Genomic DNA, 19,259 nt, shown 5'->3' on the forward strand with positions numbered 1-19,259 from the left:
CAGAGGCGTTATAGTGACTGTACAGAGAGAACACAAACTGCTCTGGGCCATGGAAATGAGGCCCATTCAGTCACTTGTTGCTAAACACTTCACTTTCTTCTGTTTTTCCTATTGAACAATGTAAATAAGTTTTGTTCAAGTGCCAATAAACCTATTGGTTTTCGATTTTCCGACTTCTGAGCTTCTGATTTACAGTGAAGCTGTAGACCTCTACCGTCCAAGGAAATTCGTGGCGTTGTGGTAAGCAAGAAACTCCCCATACGTGAGCCGATCCCGGAGATAGTGCAATGCCGGGCCGACCCGCGGCGGAGGTGCAGTTCACCATTAAGGGGCGCACATACCCAGCTTCACTGGTCATCCTTCTTCGCAAAGTGGAAGAACACAGATTTTTTTTCAACCTGAAACCTCCGCAACACTACCATATGGAGCCGGGTTCGAGATAACGTAGCACCGCAACAGTGCTCATGATTTCAGTAATGGTGCTTCTGGGGAGTATGCACAGAGAAAAAATTAAATTTGTTGCCCTGCCTGTGCAACGTTTGGTTCGTGTACAACACTGCTTGATGTCAAAATATTACCTGAACAGATCTGACATCCATGAGGACAGCGAAGTTTGTGAGGTGGTCACATGCACACACAGTGTGGGTCTCATTGGAAGCTTCAACCCAGCAGCCACGCTCAGACCAATCCCTGAAAAGGCACAGTATAACACACTGTAAGAACATCTGTAACATTGTTTATTATTACAGTCAGCATCTACAGTTTCGTCAACTGTCTCTATACTATATCGATTTGTTTACAAGATGCTTGACAACTAAGTATCGAACACAGATGTTTCGCAATGTAAAGACACACTGTTTGAGCAGAAGCATCAGAATTGTAATATAGAAACATAGCATTTTACTCTAAAGAATCCTCATATTGCCACGAGATGCGCTTGCTTCGCTTTATTGCAAAGCGTGAGCAGTCATGTTGCCTGCATTTCTGCTGTACTTCGTGTGCTTTTGAACCTATACTGTTGTTGCCCTATCTGAGTGCATTCCGAATCTGATGTGTCTAGGTAGCTCCTAAAACATTCACTGTGCTACTCGTGGTTTATCAAGAACTTCCTGCAACACCTAGTAGTCGGCCAAGAGCCGCTCAAATTCTGATTCGACAATCGCTAACTGCGCTCGCTGCTATCACCGCCAACACTTTAGCATTGCTCGATTTCTGGGCACAAGCTTGCCTGATAGACTGTTTACTATTTACAACTTTGTAATTTCTGTCTGAGTGCTTCTTCACTATTGGTTCACCACAACAGCATTTAAAAAGCTTCACTTGTAAGTATTTATCAGGTCGTCAGACCTTTAGATGTCTTGCTGACCAGATATGTGAAAACTAATAAGTTTGAAGCAAGGCATATTAGGCATGTGTGAGAGCATAAAAATTCTACACAGTGAAAAATAAGATAAGTATTTCTAGGTAACCTTTAGAAGCTCACCTTTTGCTGAAGTCCCAGAACACACACTGCGGATCGCTAACATTTTCCTCCTAAAATTAAGAGGCAATAATTTCACACACGACATTGCATGAGAACAAGACAAGAAAGTATGCATGCTATCAGCAACTTTGCAAGCTTTGTTTCATATTGAGAAAAAAGCACATTTGAAGTTGCAATTCCTTTCACATGCTGCCACTGTGAAGTGACTGTAGCTAACAGCAACACCAGTAGTGAACATAAGGAAGGTTTCGAGTGATACAGTGGACTCCATTTAAACAAAACTTGAAAGGACCGAAAAATATGTTTTGTTTATCCTAAGTTTCATCTAGGCAAAGGACATAAAAATCACTAAGAATCATTTTACTAGAAAGGTGCCACACTGTTTTGATAATACTGTGGTGATAAAAGGTGACTTTACAGTGCTCTGCTTCTAATATTGTAGCTCCTTTTGCACAAGGTTAAAGTCCTCGCATTAAAAATATCTCTGCAGATTTTCAACTGCCTCTCTTGCCATCTGGGGTGTGATCAGAGATTGTTATTCGGAGTGCACTTTTGGTTACGCCGCACGTGACTGGCCTGGGCCACGCTGTCGTTGTCAGCCGCGGGGCGTGACCAAGTTTCTGGTGATATCAGAACTGCAACACACTCATGTCAATCATTTTGAAACCGAGCATGTCGTCTCCTAGGAGCAGAATGTGACGAGAGGTGTAAAGTTTGAGCGGTAAAGTGTTCGTGTCGAGACCGGCTTCACATGGCACGTCTGGTAGATTGGATTGGATCCAAATGATGGCTGCGGCTACAGAGTGGCACGTTCGAATTCTATCCATAGTCTAATTCGAGAAAATGGCCCTTGCAATGGAAGCTTTGATTGTTGCGTTGGCATTGCTCGAGAGTGAGGCAGAGTGGTTGAGGGTGCCAAATGCATTTAAAGAGATGGGAGGAAAGGAATTCCGGAGTCACTTTTGTTTCTAAAAATGATCAGTGCGTTGGTTTTGTGTTGAACTTGACCCGATCATCGGGTGCCGGTGAGCCAGTGGAATGTTGTTGTTGCCTCTTGAAAAGCGAGCCACTGCACCTGTTGTTTCTTTTTTCTATTTCGCTGTACGCAACACCACCTAGCGACCACACAGAGAAACTAATAGTTATAAACTGTAGTAGTCATACATATTACTATTTGAGAATGTGTTTAAGCTTGAGAAGAGAATATGCATCTTTTTATATAAAGATTTTCTTCATTGGAAGATGAGAAACATTTAGCTTTGCAGCATACTGTCCGCTTGTAGACAATAAACGAGGCACGTAAACTTCTGGGGAGTTCACCGCTTGCCGAGTGGCTGCTCTCTCTCTCCCATTCTCACAAATTTTGCATACTGCCCACTTTGTGACGTTGCAGCAACAGAACGCTTCTTGAACAAAGGCCTCCCATTGTGCTCCTGGTACAAAACAGTAACACGCACTGGAAGAGTATAATATATATATATGTTTTTGTCCATAAAACTATAGCCTTCACCATGAACTTCAATAATATTTTCAATTTTCTTCTCAGAGAAGGTAAAAAGGGCATCATCTGGTGTCTCTTACTCCTGGCAGAGGGAATGAAGTAACAGTGGCAGTTTGACTCCAAAATCTATACCTACTCCATAGTGCTCTCTTCTTCATCAGGGATCATTACTTGCCTAGCAAAGTACTCATGATGGAAACACCTTTGCAACTTTGACATCTTCAATTTGCATTAAATTTCGAGCAACTGCCTGATGGATTAGATATTCTTCACTCTTCATAGCATCACTAGTATTTCAAATGTTTGTTGGACTTTTCTTGTTCCATAGACTGATGAGGTAAGTGGTACTTTTGATTAAAGTTCCGTTTACCTGGAGTTCAAGAAAGGTTGTGTTTTGCTTAATACCAGTTTATTAACACTGTGCCTATGGGTGGCCAACCAAAGTTGATACCACTGTTCCGTTTATCTGAATTTCCGTTTAAGCATGTTTCGTTTCTCTGGAGTCCACTGTATTTCAAATCAATTAAATCCAATCAAACTTTATTCAAACATTCGGGATGCTGAGGACTGTGGTCAAAAAGCTGCTACACGGGCTTGACTAGGACCACAACCCAGTACAAATGGCAGGAACAGGTACATACAGCAACGTAAGAATGTATCTAAGACAAAAAATAAATAAGAAATTACGCATAATAAACCAAACAATAATCTAAGACATATTTAAACCAGAATCAATGAAAAGGATAAAAAAAAAAGCTGTATCCTAGTCACACAAACTGAGGACTTGAGAGTGGTTGCTGATTTATGAGTATTAGCTCACTCATACATCATTTGATCAAAAGCTTAGGCACCCAAACAAAGGTGCAGATATTATTAGGTACAAAATGAAGAGTCATTCTGGCTTTTTTGCAGAACATATTGTGTTATGGATAAATTACATGGCTTCAAAGGGAAATAAAAAACAGCGTGTCACACTGTATGAGCATGCTATGCTTCTCACAGGCATCAGCAAAGATAAGGAAATCCACACATGAATGGACCAAAGTACTTTAAAGGGAGACCCTGCTGGAGCCAAAAATTGTCCAAAATATCTTTTTTTTTTTTTGCATTTATTTGCTTGAGGTTGGCATAGAGCATTTATTTCTGCTTGACTGTAACTCTGTATCATCCTCAATTGACTTAGCCTTTGCCATAACCACCACGAGCATATCAAGAAATGTTTTTCCTCATTTTCTCAAAACAGCATTTTTGGGGGTGTCACAATTTTAGCGTGACGACATCTCTGGTTTTACTTAAGCTATCACAATATCATTTTTTTCACCAAGGTAGATAATTAGGGAATGCAACAGCCCTATAATGTAAACAAATATTATTGCAGAAATTCTGAAAAAATAATAATTTGTTATGGGTGTTACTATGGGTTCTTACATTAAAAACTTTGACATGCTATAACTTTGCTTCAACTCAGTCTAGAGCATTCATTGTAGTAGCATTCCATACTCTGACCATTCAACATCATTTTTATATGCCAATCTTCATTACCTCATATACTAAAGTTTAGTAAATAGCTCACCTCTAAGCAAGTTATGCAACAAACAGAATGTTTCTAGTTTATCAAATTTACTTACTCAGCAAGGAAACTGATTTTATATCTTAAATTAGCACACTGAAATACATAATTAAACTCAGTGAGTTTCATCAAAATATTCCCAGAAATAAAATAAAACTTAAGGGACACTAAAGCAAACAAATAAGTCAGTTTAGACTGAGAAAGTAGTCTTTGTAAACTCTATATTCATTAATTTCACGCTAAACGGTTGATTATTAGAAGAGAAAATAAGAGTGAAAGTATTATTTTCAATTTGGTGGTGGTATGACAGTGTGATGTTACTGACTTCAAAGCAACTTTTCGTATTTGGGCTATGCGAGCTCAGTTCCTGAAACTTGCCACATGCAATGTTTGGCTCCTTTAGAGCTCAATCAAGTAAACCTAAGCAGATGGCGGCAAAGTCCATGACTTTGCCGCCATCTGCTTAGGTGTACTTGATTGAGCCACCTTGAATTTCCCACGTCACAGCGAGGTGACGTGGGAACTTCAAGGTGGCCCACCCTTTTTTTCTTTTGCCAAGAGTCTTTTCATGGCAAGAGTGGTGTTTCCTGTATTGCAGAAGAGTACAGGTGAAATAATTTTTTGCTTTAGTGTCCCTTTAAGTATGTCTGCACCCTCACAGTGAAAGTGAAATAATTTATAGCTACAGTTGGAAATGCAGTGCAAAACTAAACAGTACCTGGCTGTGCTTGAGTGTAACCAGAACTGGTTGGGAAAGACCGAGGACTCTGCGCCTTCCTAAGGCGGCTGCCACCACCCGAGAGTTGACCATGCGTACAGTGCTGTTTGAGGCGGTGTCAGCAGCTGCCATGCTTGGATTGGAAGCTGACAGAATGGATTCCATTTTGCGGTAGGAGAAGAAGGCCACCTTCACCACTCCTGTGGGAAAGCCACAAGCAACATCCTGTTTAGTGGCGTGCTACTTAATTCCATGACATGACATGATTAAACAATGATACTTTAATTTCATGGATTGAGGCCTACCTTTCTTACCAAAATCAAATGGTTACTGTCAATAACACATGCTCTCATTCACAAGTGGTGAAGTCCGGAATTCCTCCAGTGCTTGAGGCACTCTTCTTAATTTTTACTGACGACATCCCTCACGATATTCCGCTTACTATTAGGTTATCTGCAGATGACTGCATCCTATACCTAGAAATATGCAGTCCACATGACCAGGCTCTTTGAAACGCAGCTTTAACAAAATGAAGGTTAACAAAAAGAAAACGGCGGCTATGACTATAACATGTAAATGACTCGATCCTTTATAGTATGAATACTCTACTAATGGTCAAAAACTATTGTTTGTTAATACCTATAAATACTTTGGTGTTGTACCCAGCAAAGACTTTAAGTGAAATAAGCATGTTGCCTATGTTGAAAAAAGAGCTATGGAGAAATTGGGATTAGTAAGAAGGTCCTTGTGTAGATCCACCCCACAATTGAAGATAAGTGTGTACAACTTTCATCCACCTAATCCTCGAGTACTCATCAGTGGTATGGGATCCCCAAAGCCAAGTAAATATTGTCACGAAGAGGAAGCCCAATGCACAAACGTATGTATAACTATTTACATAGGAAAAAGTTAGGGGTTAACGTTCAGGCTCACAGCCCCCCACCAGTAGACAGTCTACCACTTTCTCTTTGTCTCCCTCTTGTGCACATGGTCCTGCCCAAATGCACTGTAACACAGCCTCCGGGTGCTGGAGCACCATCCCAGTGCTTGTTAGAATGATATCGAACTAAATGAACAGTGTGGCTTTAGGCGGGACACATGGACGACGTCAGTTCATAGCTGGGATGACGATGGCAGGTCTTCAACAAGGGAGATTTCGTAGTTTATGTCAGTTAATTGTCGTGATACCTAGTACGGCTTGGTATAGCGTGACAGCAATTTTTCGGACAGGCTGACGTGCCGAATTGGAGTCCACAGAAGAACGAGCTTTCCGGGAGAGAAGTCAAGGTTTTGGTGTCAATTGTTGAAGCGAGTCTTTTGTGATGCCTGAGCCGCTGTAAATCGATCATAGGCAATCTGGCGAGCCATACAAGACCAACCAACGGCATCATGAGCATATATTGTGGTGTGTCGCGACACTGAAAGTAGCAGGGTGTCAAAAGGCAGAGTGGGATGGCGACAAAACAAGAGGTAGAATAGCGAGAAAATGGTGGTATCCTGATGTGATGAATTGTATGCAAATGTCACATTGGGCAAAGTGCTGTTCTAATCACGATGGTCTGCTGAAACATACATAGACAACATCTCTGTAATGGTGCGATTTAGTCGTTCAGTCAGTCCATTCATTTGTGGGTGATATGCGGTTGCGAGCTTGTGTTCGGTGAAGCAGGAACGCAGTATGTCTTCAACAACTTGGGACAGGAAGTAGTGGCCACGATCTGTCAGCAGCTGCCTTGGCATGCCATGGTGAAGAATCACATGCTGAAGTAAAAAGTCTGCTGCATCTGTAGCACAGCTGGTAGGCAGGGCATGTGTAGTAGCATGGCGGGCCGTATAGTCTGTTGCAACAGCTGTCGAAGCCAACAGTCCTTGGATGATTGAAGAAGGCAGGAGAAGCTGCACAACTGGCTGGGTGGCACTACATGATTCTTGGTCCTCCATGTTAGGCCCGGTTGGATGAGCCCCCACTTGTCAAGTACGTTCTTTATTTCAGGAAATCCTCGGTGCACGCACACACATGCAGTCTGCGTTCCTTCCCGCCGCACCGCACGCGGCTTGCTCCTCCGATTACTTAACTCACTCAGTTCGTTGCCGCGCGCTCACCGCATGCCGACCGCATGCACATGCCGTCCATGTTCTCCCTCCCCGCCACACCATAGAATAAAGAACGAGTGCCTCCTCTATACTTATATAGGAGGCACTGAAAGAACCAACCGCCACACACTGTTGCCTACCGTCCCATGCCTGCTCGTTTGCCTGCTACTCTACACAGTTGCCTACCGTCTCGTGCCTGCGACTCTATGCCACCTGGCATCAGCCCGGTACCCTCACAGCATTTTAAAGAGTGCAGAGCGGCATCTTATGTAGGAAGCTTTAATATAACAATGCAGTCAACTTCCGTTAATTCGACCCTGACGGGGTTAACGAAATTGAACAAATTATCTGGTTGGTCAAATTAAACAAGCTGCAGAAATAATGCCAAAGCACACCACTGAATCATTTGGCAATTTTTTCCTGATTCTGACATGCCCCCAAAACAAATGTACACCCACCACTTTCTGTGCCCAAAGCAGAACTGATGTATAAATGATATATATTAAAGTTGCTAAACAAAGTAGAAATCTAACATGCACCTAATTTTTTGTAAGAATAATGGGTAAAGGTCTAGTAGAGTGTTTCTCAAACTTTTCTAGTATGTGACCCTTTAGTATACTAACTGTGAACACCAACTTGATAGACTTCTGAAAAATTTACTTCTTTCAATAATGCATATACAGACACATTTTAATTTATTTAAAAGAGACTATATCACTACAGAGAGGTACAAAAAATTCCTGTTAATGTTTTTTATCATAGATTTAATCACGTATTTCAATGAACAGGATGTTTGTTCATACAAGCAAATCATTATGTGGGTCTGTGTGGTTCAAGGCACATTGCATGTCTGCTTCAGCATCCAACCTGTTTCTGGCCTTTGATATGATTACTATAACAGTCGAGAAACCACTTTCACCGAGGTAAGCTGATGAGAAAACAACCTTCAAGGTGACTTTGTTGGTCGTGGAGAAAGCACTTTGGCCCAAGAGTGGCTTAATTGTTGTTGTTCCTGGAACTACTCTTTGGCTGCGGTGTTGCTGATGAGTTACAAGAATTCCTCTTGGGAAAACATGGGGAAGGCGTGCGATTGAAATCTAAGACGATGAGCGAAATGAGAGCAAGGTGAAAGCTCTTGTATGTCATCAGTAAGCATGTCCACAGCACAATGGAAAGGATTGCTGGCAAGTTTCAGCTGTAAATTCTCATGTGCATTTATATTATGGAAATAGTGTGTGAACTCTTCTTGGAGGCTTGATAAATGTTCCTTGATGTCTGAAGTGGTTTCTCACCAAACACCTCATTAAGATGTTGAAAGGAAGCTACATTTCCCGTCTCAACTTTCCTTTCCCAAAGAGCTAGTTAATCTAAGAAGGCTTTAATGGCATCTGTGTGCATTATTATGGTGGTATCTGGGCCCCATAGTTGCCAGTCCAGTCTATTCAAAGCTTAGAATGTCTGCCAAATAGGCACGATTACAGTTAAACGGCTCTTGAATGTGCTTTAACAACTGCTCTCCCTGCTTCCTGTGAGCTGCCAGATATAACTGCACTTCATCAAGGAGCTCCAATACACGTGCCATAACATTGCCTTTTGATAACCAGTAAACAGATGTGTAGAAGAAGAGGTCTTAGTGGGCAGATATCATGTCTTCACACTACTGGTGAGACAGCAATCCATCTTGTGGCCACAACTAACATTACATTTTGCAGGACAAACATCCTTCCAGAGGTGATATATATATATAATGCTCGAAGTGTCATTAATAAAATTGATAAATTAGAAGAGATAATCATACTGTATAGTCCAGATATTGTAATAATTACCGAAACGTGGCTACATGCCCAAATGCATGATACTGAAATTGCGCCTGCCTCATATTCATTGATACGCACAGATTGTGACGGCCGAGGAGGCGGCGTAGCTATTATGATAAAAAGCAGTTTAACACTTCAAGAAGAGCCTGGAATAGTTAACCATGAAAGTGCTTGGTGCACAATTCAGTTTGATAATACGTCATTGTTAATAGGCGCTATTTACAGACACCCTGGAGTGCCTGAGGAATACCTTTTGAAAGTGCATGATTACCTACACAGCAAAATTAATAACCGTACAAAGCTCTTATTAACTGGGGATTTTAATCTAGCTGGGATAGATTGGAATAAGTTAACTATCGGCAACAGAGATGCAAGAAACTGTGAGCGCCTGTTTGACATAATGTTTAGTTTTTCTTTATCACAGATTGTTAATGAACCTACGCGTGTCCAAGGAAATGCCTGTTCAGTACTTGATCTTGCTTTAGTATCGCAGTCGATAACACCACACATACGCGTTGAAGAAGGGATTTCAGATCATAAGATGCTGGTTCTAACATTTTTTACTCTGCGTATGAGCGCTGGGTGTAAGACCAAACCATCTCGAATAGCTTTCAAGGACTATAGCCGAGCTAATGATGAGAGCGTTATTGACTACTTAGAGAAAATCTTGGATGGTTCTCAGCTGAATACTGCGGAGGCGTTAATGGCCTTTGGATAAAACTAAAGGAGGCTATAATGCATTGCGTAAATAATTTCATACCTACAAAATTCAAAAGAACTGAGCGGAAAACACCGTGGATCACGCGGAGCATAATTCACCTAAAACGAAAACTAAAAAGACATCGAGGAAAAAGGATAAATTCTGCAGAGATAATAGAGCTCGCATGCAAATTGAAATTAGAAATAAAAGTTGCAAAAGACGACTTCTTTTCAAATAAGTTAACAAATTTCATAAGGAATCAACCGCAAAAGTTTTGGCACTACTTGTCGAAGCCAGAAGGCGTGAGCAGTAAAATAGAACTGGCAGGTTTGGTCATAGAAGACATGCGCGTTGTAGCAAATACATTTAACACCTATTTCCAATCCGTTTTCACACGCTGGCCAATATCGAGTGCGCCCGTGAAAGCCGCTGACACCCGGATGGGCGGAGTTGTGATAACAGAGTCGGGCATTTTAAACTTGCTTTTGGAAATAGACACCAAGAAGGCGCCGGGGCCCGATAATATATCAAATGTATTTTTGAAACGATACGCGCAGCAGCTGGCTCCCTTCTTGAAGATTATATTTTCTGAATCACTGAGTACAGCCTCTCTTCCCAAGGATTGGCTATGTGCCAAAGTAATACCCATTCATAAAGAAGGCAATAAATTACACGTGGAAACATATAGGCCAATATCACTAACCAGTTGCTGCTGTAAATTAATGGAACATATAGTAAGTAAAGCCATCATGACATACTTACAAGAAAATAACATATTATATCCTAAGCAACACGGTTTTAGAAAAGGCTTGTCAACTATAACACAATTATTAGAAATAACACATGACTTCGCATCAATAATTAACTCCAAATTCCAAGCTGATGCTATATTTATTGATTTTTCGAAGGCTTATGATCGCGTAGTGCACTGTAAACTAATCGAGAAAATAAAGTCAATCGGAATTGAACACAATGTCGTAGAATGGATAGCAGCCTATCTGTCAAACCGAACTCAATATGTTACTATAAATAATTATGACTCGGACCAACTCGAAGTTTATTCAGGGGTACCACAGGGGTCCGTATTGGGGCCATTATTATTTCTCATATACGTCAACAACATCGCTGATTGTGCAGAAAATGGAGTAAAATTGCGGCTCTTCGCCGATGACTTGGTAATTTATACAAGCGTACAAGGAATCGAGGACCAGCTTAGACTAAATACTACACTAAGCAATATAGGCCGCTGGTGTGACATGTGGGGAATGGAAATTAATCTTAAGAAAACACAGTATATTACCATAACTCATAGAAAGTCGATCTTTAGGTTCAATTATACAATAATGGGCAACGATTTAATACAAACTGACACAGTAAAATATTTAGGCATAACCTTTACAAGCACGTTAAAATGGAATACCCATATCGATAATACATGCGCGAAGGCCTTCCGAACACTCGGTTTCTTGCGAAGAAAATTAACTGCAGCACCATCCTATGTGAAACCAACAGCATATAAAACTTTAGTAAGACCAATTCTTGAGTATGGTAGCATAGTGTGGAACCCGCACCAGAAAGGACTCTCACAGAAATTAGAAAGTATCCAAAATAAAGCCTTGCGATTTATATACCATAAGTATTCTCGACACGAAAGCGTAAGTGCTCTTAGAAGCCAGGCAGCACTGCCTACCCTTGTTTGTCGGCGTCGTGTGGCTGTCATGAAATTTCTTTTTATGCTATGTAATGACAACATTAATATACATAAGCGAGATTACGTGCAACCACCACACCGACACTCTAATAGAACCTGCCATAATAAACACATCAGGCAGTATCCGACACAGTGCGACACATTTAGATATTCATATTTCCCATGGGCAATTGAAATCTGGAATTCGTTGCCACAGGAAATTATAGAATCAGATTCTGTGGATGGCTTTGTCGCAAAATTGGAGCCATATTTTGGCTGTTCATGAAAGTATTTGAGTGCGTAGTTCAAAGGTAATGCATTGGTTGAGTGATTGGACACTAGTGCACGTGCGTTTGCATACTGCCTTATGATTTCATATGTAAATATTGCAATGTGCTGAATAGTGGTGTTTTATAGATCCACGACAACTACAAGAATATTATACGACTAATATTGCAATTGTTTTTTTCCCTGATTCATGTGAAACAAGAAAAGTGTCTTGTGTTGAATACCAGTGCTGTTGTATGGCAGTTTTTTTTTGCTTTATATATTTTGTTTTTCTTTTCTTTTTTCCTGTTTTTCCCATGCTCATGTGTATATATTACAATCCACTTCTTGTTTGGGCCTGTGCAAAGGCCTACAGTATTGTTAAAAAAAAAAAAAAAATATATATATATATATATATATATATATATATATATATATATATATATATATAGGGGTTTTCTTCAAAGTTCAGCACGCAGGACCCGACGTAAAATACGCAGGAAAGAGACGACGAACTTTTTGGGAGACTTCTTTTTCTTACTTAACGTTTTCGGCTGGTGGACCAGCCTTCGTCAGAGTACAGTAACGCATGGACAACACATACACAGCTTTAAAGGCACCGTATCACGAGCAGAGGGCGCGCTATCTACACTGACTAGACCATACACTGCGCATCATAAATCATTATCATTGCGCATTATAAATGATTGTACATGACACGCATTTTGGAATATACAAAAAATGAAATGCAGATGTGTTCACGATACAATACATACAAACATGACTCTCAAGTAAGTGCCAGCGGTTACAATGGTTATGTGTAGTGAAAACAAAATGACTTACACGTGCAGATACAAAGGCGTGATGTTTGACACATGGCATCTCTAAGTGCAACCTCGAATTATCTAAAAATGTAATATGTTAAGCGTACAACTTCGAGCCACAGCGACATACGTCAAAAAAGCCACATGTAAAATAAGAGACAGAAAAAAGCGCTGAAATCATGTCTGTACACTGTGCGGGAAGTGTATATTTGTGCTCAATCTAAAGTTAGACAGGTTAGTTTTCCTTTGTTTTCATTTATTCCAGACGAGACAGTGTTAAATTTGTGAATCAGGTAAGATTCGCGAAGCTCGCGGTCATGGTTGGTGCGGAATGCAGATTCGAGTATTGTTACTTTGAGATTATTAAATGAGTGGCCCGGCATGTTAACATGTTTCGAGAGTGGTAGATTTGGTTGGGATTTGGCATGTGACCTGTGGTTGTTAAAGCGGATCCTGAAAGGTGTTTCAGTCTGGCCTATGTATTGCATGTGGCAAGTGCCGCACTCGAGCAAGTACACTACGTTATATGAATCACAGTTGAAACTGCCTTTAATAGTAAACATGAATTGGCTGGCTGTGCTGGTGGCAGTTAATGTAGGCGTTATATGAGCGCAGACTTTGCAACGTGGTTTATTGCAGCGGCTGCAACCGGTCGGGTTAGAAGTGGCGATTTTTGAAGACGTTAGTATGTCACCTATGTTTTTCGAACGTCTATACACGACACGAGGTGGCTCAGGAAAAATGGCTTTTAACCTGTCGCTTTGGGTAAGAATGTTATAGTGTTTGCGGAGTATGCCTGAGACCTTAGGGTTAGATGCGGAATGTGTGAGTATCAAATTAGTCGACTGGGAGCCACTGGGCTTGTTCCTGCCTTTAAGAAAGTCCATCCGGTCATATCCTGCCGCTCGGTGTATCGCGTCATCGATCATCTTCTCTGGATATTTACGGTTGAGAAGTTTCTTTTTGAGTTCCTGGCAACAAGAATTAAAATCGCCTTCTTCGGAACATATGCGCTTAAAGCGCTGTGCCTGGCTATATGGAATCGCAGTCTTACAATGACGCACGTGGCTGCTTTCAAAATGAAGAAATTGATGATTATCAGTTGGCTTTTTGTAGAGTTTTGTGATTAGGCGTCCATCGGCAATGGTAATCGTCACGTCAAGGAAGTCTACAGATGACGGTGAGTAATGATGCGTGAATTTGATAGCGGGGTGTGCCTGGTTGAATTCCGCAATGAAGTTTAGGAGTTCCGTTTCGCTATGCGTCCAAATACAAAATATATCGTCGATGTAGCGCTTAAAGTAGATCGGTTTTAGTCGTACACTATTAAGGAACGCGTCTTCGAGCACTCCCATAAAAACATTCGCATAGTTGGGGCCTATTTTAGTTCCCATCGATGTCCCACTAATTTGTACGTAATGAGAATTATTAAATTCGAAGTTGTTAAACTCGAGAACTAACTTAAGCAGAACCTCGAGGGTTGAGCTATCATATATATATATATATATATATATATATATATATATATATATATTATATATATATATATATTTTAGGAAGACAGCCGTTGAAAGAGCATGGGATATATATATATAATATATATATATATATATTTTAGGAAGACAGCCGTTGAAAGAGCATGGGATCTGGAACTGAAAATTCATTGTTGTTTCCACAAGAAGACTGTATATATACTTATATAGTTAAACCCTCCATGAACCGTAGTTTGAGAAATACTGCACTAGAGATACAATAATTATGTGGAAAATGTCTCACCTTGATCACTTAGAGTTCCTAATGCGGTGCAAAGAAAGCAACGTAAATATGGCAGGGGTACCAGTACCAAGCACCAGTGCCTCTCGCTCTCATCCATTGTGGGGTCTTCCAGTTCCGCACAAGTTGTACCAAGCAGAATGCATGTGCACTTGCACCGGCTTTACATTCTTACGTAGTGTATGATTGTTTCTAAGATGGGAAGTTTGCGGGGTGCACGCTGATCTGCCACAAAAAGTGGGTTACATAGTCCATCTTAAACTGTATTACTCAACAAATTCAAGGGATCTCAAGGGAAAAATTAATTCTAGGAACTTCAAGGGCCTTGAAAACCTAATTTTCAATTTCGAGGGTTTTCAAGGGTTTCAAGAACCCAGGCACACCCTGACTGTGTCAAGTGTTACACTGAACGACGCAGACTCTAAAAAGCAATCTTTGTGCAAAATTTGAGCAAAAACAGTGCAGTGCCAGTAAGCGCAAAGTATTTTATTTTTTTAACTCTTTAAGCAAAGTATGCATGTCCCTATTGATATTCATTGGATTATATTCAGGCTTATAGTGTGCATGTTTGACTAAGGCAAAGACAAGCGGCGTGACTATAATGCTGTATTATAAAAATTGAACAGCACACAAGCAACTGGGACCTAAGAAAGACGACACCACGGTGTTGAACTTACAACTATCTTACTGGGAAGTGCAGTACATATATACATGCTCATGATCATGAATCCCCATCTCAAATAGAAGCCTAAATGATTCATAGATTAGGCGAGCAGTGTGTTAGCTCAATGTCGGTTTTCTTACGTAATTATGAACTGCAATTCCTCAGATCAAACAGGCATTAGGCTACAGACATGCGTCATTGGTCCCCATTCTTGCTTGTGTGATGTTTTATTTTCATAATGCTGCACCAACAAACCCAGGTTTCCAGTATCCTGGAGTGACTATAACACCTTTAGTTTTTACTTTTAAACAACTTAATGCATATTTTTGAAATGAACTAAAGCTTGCAGGAGCAAAAATGTTGGCACCCAAATGCTGGTGTTTTAGTACGCCACACAGTTACCATTTCTGGCGCTTTCCAGGAGTGTCTTGTAGGGGAGATAAATGGAATCTCCTGAATCTGACCAAGATGTTCCCCGAATGACAGAAGGGTCAGGAAAAGACATGTCTGTGACACTCTGAATGCTCAGGACTCTGACTGCTGCCACTGGAAAAAACAAAAAAGGGGGGGAATTGAGGTAATTTGCACCACTTCTTCGTTACAGAACTGGCATACTAACAAGAGCAAATGAAACAAACATGCATCAAAGGACAAACCATATACAGGTTGGGGCTAGCCTTACAAAGTGGGAAGTAAGCTTCATCTTAACTTACACTGAACTTTAGAGCTCAAGTCGACCGAAACAACATTCGGTGTACCCTTTTATACTCAAGAACTTCTTTACGGCAATCAGCCCCAAAACAGCTAATCTTGAGCCTGGTGGATGCGAGTGGCACATACATATGCACAGCATGTTTTCTACTCATCTGTTGATAATTTGATCGCATGCAGCATTTTCACTTTCATTTGTTTTGCAAATTTTGTTCCCTGTGCATTTGCATCTTGTTGCACTGAAAGTGATGATTATCAGTCACTAGGTATCAGCTAAAATAGCTTACTGAGTGCTTTCCATAGAGAAAATGTGCCAAACAGCCTCAAATTGTTTTCAACAGAGGAAAGCAAATCACAGAGTTATATGGTACTTACTTAACAAATGGGCAACTCAGGGAGATATTAACAGGTATCACAATGACTGGGAGGATGGCCTACAACAAGGTTTGCAATTCATGGCTCTAAAATGTGCTGTTAACTTCATGTAAGCTTTCCTGTGGATTTTTTTCGTTCTCATCAAAGAAAGTTGGGGCTTACTGATATTGTTCTGAACGCGGCTGTAGTTCAGGTTGTTGCTGTGGCTCTTAACCATGAGCATGGCATTGCGCTCGAGCCCCTCGAGAAGTGAAGATGCTGCAGCCCTCTGCTCCATGGGTGGCAAGTCACCCCAGGCACTGCCTTGGTGGTGCTCCAGAAGGTTGCTGCTGAAGTCCACCACCGACTGTAAGCAAGTGCACATCAGTGGTTTATTCTACCACAAAGAATTGCTCAAGACAAGATGAGATGAGACACTGAAGGAAGACACCTCTCCATGGCAGCAAAGTTTAGACAGGTTACAAAGGAAGACAGTTCAAGTAAGGAAGCACTGCTACAACTGTATACACAAAGCACTTTAAGCAAAAGACTTCCTCCATTTCTGAACACATTCACTGTGACAGAAGTTACAACCACCAGCACCCTTGACTTTGTGTGAAACTCCTGCTATCCTGCGGGAAGTCTACCTACTGTATGAAACAGCAATGACAATTATGTGACAATGATCAACATTAATGTAACACTATCGATGGTAACAATGACAACTACAGTGGTACGACAATGACACTTCACTGAACAATGTCCGAGACAGAGGAGAGCCATTTTTACAAAAGGAACAATGAGAATGACTGCTGCACCAAGCTTCAATGCAAAAGGCTCTTACAGTGGGCACTACCATATTTTCAAGAACTGCTACTCGATGAGCATGTCATTGCTATAGTGTTGTGGTTCAAGCCAACATGATGCAGATGAATCACCAACATTAGACAATCTTGTCACTAGCCTGACTGGTGCATCAGTCTTCTCAAAGTTTGACTTAAGCTAGGGACATCACCAAGTGGTGCTACATAAAGATTCAAGGTACAGTTGAACCCGGCTATATCGAACTCGCAAGAAAAAATGCCTATCAGTTCGATATAGAGCATAATTCAATATAAGCCTGCTAAATAATTGGATGTCATAAAAGCACATACCCTACCATATATAAAATTACTTTATTGATGAAACTAGCTTAGTTTCGCATGAAATAGTCCTGCGTTTTCTTCTGCTTGGGCAATTTCGCTGCCTGCGACGCATGCACTTTCCCACATTGCCAAAAGGAGTCTGAGCAGCTGAGGCCACAACCTTCTGCATTTGCGCAGGAGCACTGAACTAGTGTGAGCACACCAATCACTTCGGAGGATGTGGGCAAAGGACCGTCGTTGCTTTCCTAATTGTGCCCACTTTTATTTGTGCTCGGTGCAATGTTGGCAATGTTTTCGGGCTCTCCCGTGGTTGCGACACCATCATTTGCACTCACAAACTCGTCCACCGCTGATTCGTCAACAGCTTCTGGAAATTCTGACAGCTCGCTCCAAACTTCGTCAACACCAGCAACAGCTTTGTCACATTCATCAGAATTTACAATCATCCCTGAGCATGCGGAAGCCGGCATGGCTGAAGCAATTTCGTATGGACCACTATACACGGCCATGCGTATGCGTCGGGCGCCACGGGCGCCAGGTCACAAGTTTGGCCGCTTTAGCCCTAATCTCCCCCTTATTCTTCAAGATCGTGCTGAGAGTGCTCCTCAAAATCTTGCACGCTGCGGGGACATCCGACTTCTCACCGCATTTGACCCAATTTATGATTTAGAGCTTCAACAACGAAAGGCGAATTCTGCCGCTTCGTCATGGCAACACTGCAGGAGAAGGCCCACAAGGTGCACACACAATGAACCAGAAAAGCAGCAAGACAACTCGGACTTTCACCATCTTGCACAATGAGGGCACAAGAACCTCTGACTGGCTGTCTGAGCAAGTGCTGCGGGCGGGCCAGGATCCTTTTTTTGCAGAGGGGGTGTCGAAGGCTCGTCCAAGGTAGCGAGGTCATGGTAGGGAGAGTGGTTGGATGGAGTGGTTGGAGGGAAAGACAACTTCTGGGGGCACTTTTCTGCCGCTTGACGTTCGATATATCAGGAGTCGCTGCTATTTTTGTTCGATGTAAGCGTAATTTTTTCTGTACATACTCATTGTAACCATACCGCGTCCGGAAATTGTTCGATATATAGAATTATTTGATGTAAACGGGTTCGATATAGTCAGGTTCAAGTGTACATCACAATGCTTACAACACCCATCAGACTGTACCTCTACAAATGCCTGAATGTTGGAAACTATGCTGCAGCAGAGTTATTCCAAAACACAATAAAAAATATGGACACAAGGTGATTTCAAATTACACGCGTTAGCCACCTCCTGTGTCCGTCCAGTTGTTTACTGCTACCTGCGAAAGATAGCGGCAGTGAAGCGGGCAACACAAGCTCACAAGGCATGCGCAATCGGAGCAGCATGTCATCAGTGCGGGACACGAGGGAAGACGAAGAGGTGCAGGACTCTTGCAAAAAGACTGTGGACGTTGTAGCGAGGCTCTCGCTTAGCTGTTTGTTGGGCACAAGTTCGCCCAACGTAATGTGATTAACGTAATATCACTCAACTGCGCATTACAATATCTAGCAAGCATTTCATGAGTGAACAACATAAGTGACAAAACATTCTTATATACGGCAAAACAGACACATAACACTATGACTGTCTGAAGATGGTGCTGCAATGCCTTGAGGGCTATGGACTCTCACTCATCCCAAAGAAAAGTTGCTTCTCTAAACTCGAGTTAACATTTTCTTGGCCATATCATCCCAGAAAAAGGCATCAGACCAGACCCAGCAAAGATCCAGGCGACAGACATGTCACAGCCAAACAAACAGAAGCAAGGAGCCTCCTGGGCATGATCACCTACTGAGGCAGATTCATTCCAAGCCTAGCAAACATGACAGTGCTTCTTCGTAACCTCAAAAGAAAAGACACTGAATGAAGGTGGACTAACATACACCAAGCAGCTCTCAACAAGCTGAAAGAATCCCTGACAGGTAGG

At 41.6% G+C, this 19,259-nt stretch overlaps 1 protein-coding gene across 4 annotated transcripts in view; it reads right to left on the reverse strand.

Annotated features, from left to right (window-relative positions):
• The window catches only part of LOC142559719 (latrophilin Cirl-like), a 504,865-nt gene that overhangs the window by 50,036 nt on the left and 435,570 nt on the right, over window positions 1-19,259 (reverse strand). For all 4 annotated transcript variants that reach the window (XM_075671296.1, XM_075671294.1, XM_075671295.1 and 1 more), the window contains exons 9-13: window positions 16,350-16,533; window positions 15,504-15,647; window positions 5,273-5,472; window positions 1,484-1,533; window positions 579-690 (exon numbers count right to left, since the gene is read on the reverse strand). In XM_075671296.1, the coding sequence (XP_075527411.1) occupies window positions 579-690; window positions 1,484-1,533; window positions 5,273-5,472; window positions 15,504-15,647; window positions 16,350-16,533 (690 nt within the window). The remainder of the gene's footprint in view (window positions 1-578; window positions 691-1,483; window positions 1,534-5,272; window positions 5,473-15,503; window positions 15,648-16,349; window positions 16,534-19,259) is intronic.

This window comes from Dermacentor variabilis, chromosome 10 (assembly GCF_050947875.1).
Source record: "Dermacentor variabilis isolate Ectoservices chromosome 10, ASM5094787v1, whole genome shotgun sequence".
Classification (NCBI taxonomy): Eukaryota; Metazoa; Arthropoda; class Arachnida; order Ixodida; family Ixodidae; genus Dermacentor; species Dermacentor variabilis.